Source organism: Mustela erminea, chromosome 1 (assembly GCF_009829155.1).
Source record: "Mustela erminea isolate mMusErm1 chromosome 1, mMusErm1.Pri, whole genome shotgun sequence".
In the NCBI taxonomy this organism is placed as follows: Eukaryota; Metazoa; Chordata; class Mammalia; order Carnivora; family Mustelidae; genus Mustela; species Mustela erminea.
The window spans coordinates 206,818,350-206,827,599 of NC_045614.1; the positions used below are offsets into that span (position 1 = coordinate 206,818,350).

General features: G+C 38.2%; 1 protein-coding gene across 1 annotated transcript; it reads right to left on the bottom strand.

Annotated features, from left to right (window-relative positions):
* Window positions 1–8,066: 8,066 nt before the first annotated feature.
* Window positions 8,067–8,612, bottom strand: LOC116567604 (keratin-associated protein 8-1). The gene has a single exon (XM_032302754.1). The coding sequence runs from the start codon at window positions 8,580–8,582 to the stop codon at window positions 8,391–8,393; it is 192 nt and encodes a 63-aa protein (XP_032158645.1). The 5' UTR covers window positions 8,583–8,612; the 3' UTR covers window positions 8,067–8,390.
* Between the last annotated feature and the right edge of the window lie 638 nt (window positions 8,613–9,250).

Here is a 9,250-nt window from a genome sequence, read left to right on the forward strand (position 1 = left end):
AAAAAATTGAAAAATGCAGAACACAGCAGCTGTCTCGACACCTTAAAGAACTGGAGAATCAACAACAAATCAAACCAACTCCACACATAAGAAGGGAAATAATCAAGGTTAGAGCTGAGATCAATGAGGTAGAAACCAGAGATACAGTAGAACGTATCAATGAAACTAGAAGCTGTTTTTTTGAAAGAATCAATAAGATCGATAAACCATTGGCCACACTAATCCAAATGTTAAGCCTCTTTCTTCAGCGCAGCTCATGATCACAAGTCTGGAAATCAAGCCCTACTGAGGGGGTGGGCTCCCTGCTTAGCAGGGAATCTCCCTCTCCTCCTCCCACTGTCCCTCCCCCTGCTCATGCCCTCTCTTGCTCTCTCTTTCTCAAACAAATAAATAAAATCTTAAATAATCCTATTGGGACTATATTTAATATGAGGTGGAAGAACAAAGTGTTAGCCTTCAAAGTTGAGAATACACCAATATATTTCTTTATTTCTTTCAATAAAGTATGGTAAAATGTCCAAGGTTGTATCTAAACCTTGCATGGACTTCCTTGTATTTCTGCTTATATCACTTACTAGAATGTAGTTTGGTCAATATGTAATATAATGATGGGACCACAGTTGTAAAATCAGAAGATTTGAATTCTGGTCTGAGATCAGCATATTGTTTGCCTGACCTTTCACAGTAACACCACATTCTGTACCTCAATCGTAAAGTTGTAAAGAAGAGATAAGTGCCTTTCCTAATTTAAGAGGTTTTGAAGTTCTCAGAAGGCAATGTACATAAATATAGAGTGAAATCATAAGGTACAATATATATGTATATTAAATCATTGTTTTCTTTTGTTTACTCCAAATCTAACTCTTAAAAGTGCAGATCAACAAGCAGACTCCTGTTACCCGGTGTAGCCAAGTGGTCAAAAACTACTACAGCCATAATCCAGGTCACAGCCCACAGGTGAGAAAGTGCTACAATGTGCAGAATAAGGTGGCCCAGGGATACCCATAACTCCTACAGTAGGCTCTTGAGTTGAAGTCATCAGGGAAGAGGTCACAATGCATTGTCCATGGATAAGGATTTGATCAGGCGTCACGGCTGATGGTTACAGCATGAAATGGGATCCTTCTCCCTCTGTGACTAGTATAACCTCAGTGGAGGGCTATAATGAAGAAATGTACCTCCTTCATCAAGGGAATTAAAGTTCTCATTAATCTTCTAGATCTCATTGGAAAAAGAAGTGATCCTCATTATTTTTGAAAAAAGTCTGCGCTTGACTAACTGCCAAAAAGGAATTCTTCTTTATGGGTTTGTCCCTGTAATGAGAAGTTACTGCTGGGTCTTCAAAGTCTTGGATTAAACCAGACTGCAAATTTAAGCCTCCAATTATCAGACTTCTCAACAACAAAAAACATGCTGGCTGCAACACCAAACCATGTTTTTAGTGCACAGGAATTTACTGAATGTCCTCATGCTTCATAAAACTCTATACCTGCATTTGAGGTATAGATATTAAAGAGCTTGTTGATCTAACAAACCTTTCAAACTAGAAGCAAAGGCAAGACAAATAAGCCTACAATCAAAATAAATACATACAGTTAAATACCATAATTATAAAACGCTGAGTGGACGCAGTGGGGCAGAGATTACAGTAGGAGTTTGTACATGTATAAAATGGTACAGATGAATTAAGCCTTAAGGACCAGAAAGAGTGTACCATAGCACTCAGGTGACAAAGTCAAGTTTCTTTTGATATTATAAATTACAAAAACAAAATTTATAAGCAGTCAAGGAATGTAGAGAGCTGAGATGTATTTTAAAAAATTATTCATGACACTTGTTAAAGATTGGAAGCCTGACTTTATTCAAGGGGAGCCACTATAGAACAATAGTATGACTTTTATAATAGTGAAGAGAGATTGGGCTCAACTCTGCATATAAGGAAATGTGGGCATTTATAGCCAAGGAATAGGGCAGGAGTCGGTGGATGGAAAATTACCAAGAGAAAGTATCAAGGGTAGGCAGGAAGGGGGTTGGTTTCAGGCTAAACCAATCTAGCAGGATTCTTGCTGAAGGCATCCAGGGCGATCAGGTGTCATCATAGGAGATGGTGGAGGGTGAGGAGCCTGATATGGAGGGTGATCAGATACTGGGGGGGTGGGGGATTAGGTAGAGGGGTTAGATAGGGGGTTGTCACTTAACTCACTTAGCAGGTTTCTTACTAAAATTTGACAAAGCAGAGATAAACATGGAAAGCCAAAAGTTAGAGCTTAGTTGAGAAGAGAATTCAGAGGAGACTGACTATTTGGCCAAGTTGAAAATCTTTGTCAGGTGAACATGCCTCTTCCTCTTCCCTTTATTGCCTTCTTTATTGGCCTTCTATTTCTGGACTGTGCAACTTTGAAGAGCTCACTCATCTCATCATTCTTAGAACATCAAATTATTTTTACATTTATAAAGAATTATATTGAAAAATACAAAACTATATTTGATTTCTGTAAAATTCTAAAAAAAACACAGTTGAATAAATGGCATTGACAGAGCTGGGGGAAGTGAAGCTGCTGCATGATATTATTGCTTCATCCTTTTGGTAGATCCTGACCAAATGGCATCCATAGTTCTCTCCTCCATGTCAAGAATGTTTCTGGGCTCAGGGCCCACACGCTTATGAAATCTCTCTTGGGTGTTGCAAAAACAAACAAACAAACAAACCCAAACCAAATCTTACCATTTTCAGACTTGAACAAATGATTTTCAGAAGACTCTATTGCCGTGATTGGAGACTCTTTAGTTTAATTTGAAAAAAATAACATCCTGCCTTTTCATTCACAATGTATTTACTGGAGACTCAAGAGGAGCCCAATGCTGTGTTTTGTTTTGGTGAATGGACAGGTAAGGTCCCTTCGTGGAGCACACAGTTCTACAGGACAAAATTGGAGTCAACTCAGGTTAGTAGGAGAAAGGCATCAAACAAAGCTGATTAGAATCCTGCTCTCTCTCTCCAGCCTTGAGGCATGAACACGTAATTTGAACTTTCTGAATTTCAGCTTCCTCATGAATCAAATAGAACCTGGAAGAAAACCAACCTCCTGAGTGTGTAAACAGGAGTAATGACTTACTACAAGCCCAGGAACATACTAAATGTTAGTTATCTTTGTCTAACTTTTTTTGTCATTGAAATGACTGAGAAATCATCCTCCAAATGATAGCCTTAGCTAAAATCTCAAATAAACCCATTTTAGAAGTTCTCAGTATTGTAAGAGATCAGTGGGATGAAAAAGATGCTTACCAAACATTTAGCTCAAAAGTAGTTATGCTATTGTCGAGTACACAGTGTTGGTTGTTAGGTTGGTTTGTTGGCTGGTTGGTTGCTGGTTTTGAGAAAGACCACCCTGTAGCTGAAGGAGAATTACAGGAAATCAAAAATCACATCCATTTGAGTATGAAGCATTTCCAGTTTCTGTTTTGCCTTTGTCTGGAGTTTTTGACAGAAGAGCAGGCAAACTCTTCTTTGAATAAGAAAAAAAGAATTTCCCCTTAAAAATTTTTTATCAAATGCCAGTGTCAACCATTTATTCCTCAGTGTCTTATGTTTATGTTTCCTTAGTATCTTCAGTAAGTAAAGGAAACCTCTAACTTGTAAGGTATCTGATGGTCTTCCTTAGGTGTCTACCATGGCTGAAAGCCCTTCACCATTGTTGGGGGAGGGATCCTGGAAGGCAAGGCCAGTGTGAATCTCTGAAAATGATGATTTATTTTGACTGAAGGTTCCTCTGTACTGGAAAGATGCTTCTCTTGATCATAAATCTGCTTCAGAATTAACCCTGCCTTAATATGATCTATGGGAATAGAAGAGAATCCTGTGATTCTCTGAGAAGTAAGAAACTTAAGAACAAAGGTATAGAACAAAAAGCAGAAGAATGCAGGCAAAAGAAAAATGGGAGTGACGGAGAATCATTTGGTCCCTTATTATATGCTAGAACAATGTAAATACGGCATAGGATCTCCTACATACATTAGACTCACTCTTCACATTCTTGATGGTCATAACTTCACAGCCAACATTTTTTTTTGGATTGGGTCATCAAATACTGTGTTCACATAAGGAGTAACATGGAGAGCATTTCTCTACTGACCATGCAATGGAGGAAGATAACAGATACCTTCAAAATAGCCTTTAGAGAGTATTTGGGAAATGTTGAGCAAGGTATCACACGGCACATTTTCTATCTGGAAAATTTGGGGGGAGTTTAAACTTTCCTGTGCACCAAATGTGTAAATATTCATTAGCATTCATATATTAAACTACAATAATGAATCATTGCTTCAGAGTAATCAAGGAACAGAGAGTCTAATGATCAGAACTGAGGGCTTCGGAGAGTGGACAGGAAGCCTAGAACCAGGTGGTGGGTGTTAATGAGACACCTAAGAATATGTTTTTGATACATAGAATGTAGAAGTGCTCTAAATAAAATCAAGAAACTTGGAGCACTTGATATCCCTCTTTTATAGAGATGCAAACAAGTCATTAAGAAAATGGATAAAAATATATGTTTATAAAAAATAAAAAATTAAAAAAAAAAAAAGAAGTTGGGGGAAATTGGAACGGGAGGTGAACCATGAGAGACTGTGGACTCTGAAAAACAGTCTGAAGGGTTTAAAGTGGAGGGGGGGTGGTGGAGGTTGGGGGAACCAGGTGGTGGGTATTAGAGAGGGCACAGATTGCATGGAGCACTGGGTGTGGTGCAAAAACAATGAATACTGTTATGCTGAAAATAAATAAAAAATAAATTTAAAAAAAAAAAAAGAAAAGAAAATGGTAAGCAGAGTAGAAATAACACTGCCCTCTGCACTCAAGTGAGGGTGATGCCAGGCAGTTTTGTCTATGCAACACTTAGTTGCAGACTCAGAATTCAAGGAGTACTTCAGAATATCCTCTAACCATGCCTTTCTTCTGGGAACAATTACTCTATACCATCCTAAAATGCAAAGGAAAAATTTTTTTTCGTTTCCCTTTCTCTTTTTCTCAAAGGTTCTTCTGTCAATAAGATTCCTTTAATATTCAAATCACCTTTCTGGGTTCCACAGGTTCTATTCAGCAAGGAAATCTTAAATATACATAACTTAGCTTTTCAGATAATTAAGAACAATAAAAAATTAATGGGAAGGTAGGAAAGAAAAACAGTACTTTTCTTCATGTGTGACCTGAGATGAATCCAAGTCATAAATATAAATGAAACATCTTAGTTCCCAGTTTCCAAATAAATAGAAGAAAGCTAAAAGGATAGTCTATGAAAACCCATGATAAAGAACCCTGTAATTGTTCCAAATTGGTGGCCCAAAGGTGAGTGACTTAGGGGTATTTGTTTAAATACAAATTCACAGACCCTGTAGAAGATTTGCCCATCAGAAGGGAGGTGGAGAGGAGGGACTAAATATATGCCTTTTAAAAAATAGGTAATAGAAATGAATTACAGTTAAAAATCACTGAATGGGGATGCCTGAGGCTCAGTTGGTTAAGCTGCTGCCTTCAGCTCAGGGTCCTGGGATCGAGTCCTACATTGGGCTCCTTAATCCTCTCTCTGCCTCTAGCCTGCCACTTCTCCTGCTTGTGCTCAGTCTCTCTCTCTCTCTCTCTCTCTCTCTCTGACAAATAAATAAATGATAAGATCTTTAAAAATCACTGAATGACATCAAGTAATGTAGAACATTTTCATATTACATAGGAAAATATGAGTTTATAAAATCATCAAATAATACACTTTCTCCTTTAAGCAGAGCATGGCATCAGGACCTTCAGCCCCAGTACAGTGATTGAAAGGTGCCAAGCATAGATGTATTTCAGTGCACATCTCTTACATCTTTAGATGTAAAGGATGTCTTCCTTTGTCCTTAACTGGTGATGTAAAGGATTTTCCTTTCTCAAGATTTAGTTACCTGAGGATGGATAGATGGATAGATAGATGATAAATAAGAGAGAGAGAGTGTGTGTGTGTGTAAGTAATGACCCTGAAACAGTGCTTCTTACAATGTGGAACTTAGACCACCTGAGCTAGAAGCTAAAAACTTTAGATTTCTGGTTCTTCCATGTTGTTTGTCAATGACAAGATTTCCTTCTTTCTTAAGGCTGAATAATATTCCATTGTGTGTATACTATATTTTCTTTAGCAATTCATCTCTCCATGAAGAGATACTGTTTCTGTATCTTAGCTACAATGAAGAATGCTGCAATGAACATGGAAGCACAGATATCTCTTTGACATTATGATTTCATTTCCTATGGGTATATACCCAGAAGAGGGACTGCTGGATCATATGATAGATCTATTTTTAATCTTTTGAGAAATCCCCATATTGTTTTCTGTAGTGGCTGAGTCAACTTATACTCCCAGTTCTCTTTTCTCCACAACCTTACCAACACTTACCTTCTAACTTTTTGATAAGAGCCATTCTAACACATGTAAGGTGATAATTCATTATGTTTTGGTTTGTATTTCCCTAATGACTAGTGATGTCGAGCTCCCTTTCATATACTTGAAATAAAAATCCTCACCATATGAGGTGGTGAATAATATGTTAATTAGCTTGACTGTGGTACTCATTTCACAATGTCTACACACATCAAAACATTCTGTTGTACACCTTAAATCTATACAATTTTTATTTGTCAATTAAACCCCCATTAAGCTGAAAAAAAAATTTAGATTTCTGGACCATACCTCAAATGTACCAAGTCAAAATTCCTAGAAACGAGGCATAATAATTTCCACTTTCTGCAAGTTCCCCAAGTGATTCTCCCACACGCCATAATTTCAGAAACACTGGGGTAAGATATCTCTCTGAGCTCTCTTTAAACACATATTTTATATAACTCCATCATTCTAGAATGATCAAATAGACATCTTCTAGTTTAAATCTGACTCTGTAATTCTTGAAAAAAAAAGTCTCTTTTCCTATTCTAATATGCATGTTTGATTAAATTATAATTCTCAACACAAATTAATATGCAGCTGCTAGAAAGTTTCAAACTGGAGATTTTATTGGCTATCACAGTAGTCTACCGGGGAAGAATCTACCAAGTAAATCCTTGAACAAGATGTTTTTTGAATTTTTAAAAAGACATATGTTTTGGGTAAAATATGGTGGAGAAAATACTCTCTTCTAAAGTAATCTCTCCAAATAACTTTTACATTTTTAGCTACGAGGCAAATCAGAGGCACTATAGACATGTGCAGATATTCAATAAAGGTGCAGGGTTAAGCCAAATCCTCCTATCACCAAGAATATTTGTACTATACATAAAATGTTTTCAACAGGAGGATTGAGACATTTTTGACTTGGCTTATGAAAGGAATATAGCTCTTTTCTCTAAAGGAGCCAGAGAAAGGCTAATGTATCTTCAGAAACTTTATAGTTACTTTTTCCCCATGTTTATGAAAAGTTACTCATATCTTTAAAGAGTAAAACTCACTACCTGGTATCAATTGTACAAAGTTTAAGAAGCTTTCCGTCATTGTTTCTTACCTGGAGTTTCTAAGCTGTAAAATAAATACCATAGGTGTTTTGATATAATGGAATAATCCCTCCCCCTAAAAGACTCTCAAGCTCCCAAAATATGTCTATATCTACTCTATTACTTGAGGCCTCAGAATTTTTTTGTAGGAAACAAGGTATTTTTTTTTTCTACATTCTTTCATCCCTGGGAAAGGGAACACAGTGGGTTTCATTTGTACTAATATGGAAATAACTGGAAAAGCCTCCTGATAATGTTGGGTTTCCTTGAGGAGGGGAAGGAGCAGTGAAATGAGAAACACCAAGAACTGAATGGTGCCCCACTGGCCCCAAGGATTGGAGGTAAATACCAGAAGTAAAAGATGAAGACAGACTTTTTTCCCCCCTCACTAGTAGCCTCCTCTTGCTTGTTTATCTCACCAGATCAAGGATTATTTTCTTTCTTATTGCTTCTAAAGCCCACATGAGGAAAACAAATCCATCTCCCTCCCCACTCAATGTAACAGAAACGTGCACACACCAAGAAAAGAAACTCTGCTCAGGTGAGAGTGTTCTGCTGATGGAGACAAGTTTATTGAGAATTCAACGTGCACACCCACAACTTTATCAAGAGTCATGAGCATGGTGAAAAATTCAGAAGAAATACGTCGTTGGGCGTCAAGTTTCTAAAAATGTCTCAAAGAACATCATCCAGGGAAGGCGGCTGGAGGCGTCATCGGCTTTTTCAATTCCTTCCTTCTGGACTCTGGAGCTAGGTCTGAGAAGCGGTGACTGGTACGTCATGGAGCAAAGGAGGACTAAAGAAGGAAGTAAAGGAGAGGCGTGGAGGGGTGCCTTTCAGCTTGGGAGAGACGGTTCTATGCCTCGGCAATTTCAACAGATCAGTAGAGATCAAATGGCCAGTATCTTCTGTAGCCGAAGGCCCCACAGCCATTGTAGCCATAACCGAAGCCATAGCCCACTGGGGAGAAGGTGCTGCCGTAGCCACAGCCCACGCTGTACCCCAAGGGGTAGCCATAGCTGCCCCAGTAGCATCCTGGGAAGACGGCACCGGAGAAGTTGTTGCAGTGCATGGTGTCAGGAGTGGAGGGATCAGGTAGCTGGGGAATGTGTCTCCTCTGTGTGATGATTCCCCAGGCTCAGAACCTTCTTTATATACCCTGGCTGTGGGGTGTGGTTAAAAACACGAGGGCCTCATTTTCATTCTTGGCACCAATTTTCATTCTTGAGACCACAAAAAGCTCATTAATTTGATCTGCTCTTCTGTTAGATGTCTTTACAGCTGCTTAAGAAAGCTCTCACGTCATAGAATACAAGGACAGGATCCCTTCAAAGTGTGTCCTTCACTAAAGAAGAATTGCAGTGACTTCAAAGCCCTGGGTCCTATAGACCTTGGATAGAATTCTCTGTAAGCAGGTTTTATGAAACCAAGAACTGTTCTGTTAAATCTTATTCAGTTCTCTTGCTCACTGAATTTCCACAACACACAAGGTGGAATTCAATAAATATGTGTTTGAATAAATTAAATGAAGCGATAAACACATAGTGAGTCCAACTAAAACTCGAGGTATTTCTTAGTATTCGCTTGGTTAAAGAATTTTCTCTTTTTGGTACTGTGCAACACAAATGCCATAGAGCTCATAGGAAAGTCTCCTTTTTATTTTTTCCCTATCGCTAGCTCCTCTGTCTTAAGGACTGGTTTTAAAATTTATTCTTTATTATAATCCCCACGTGAACTATA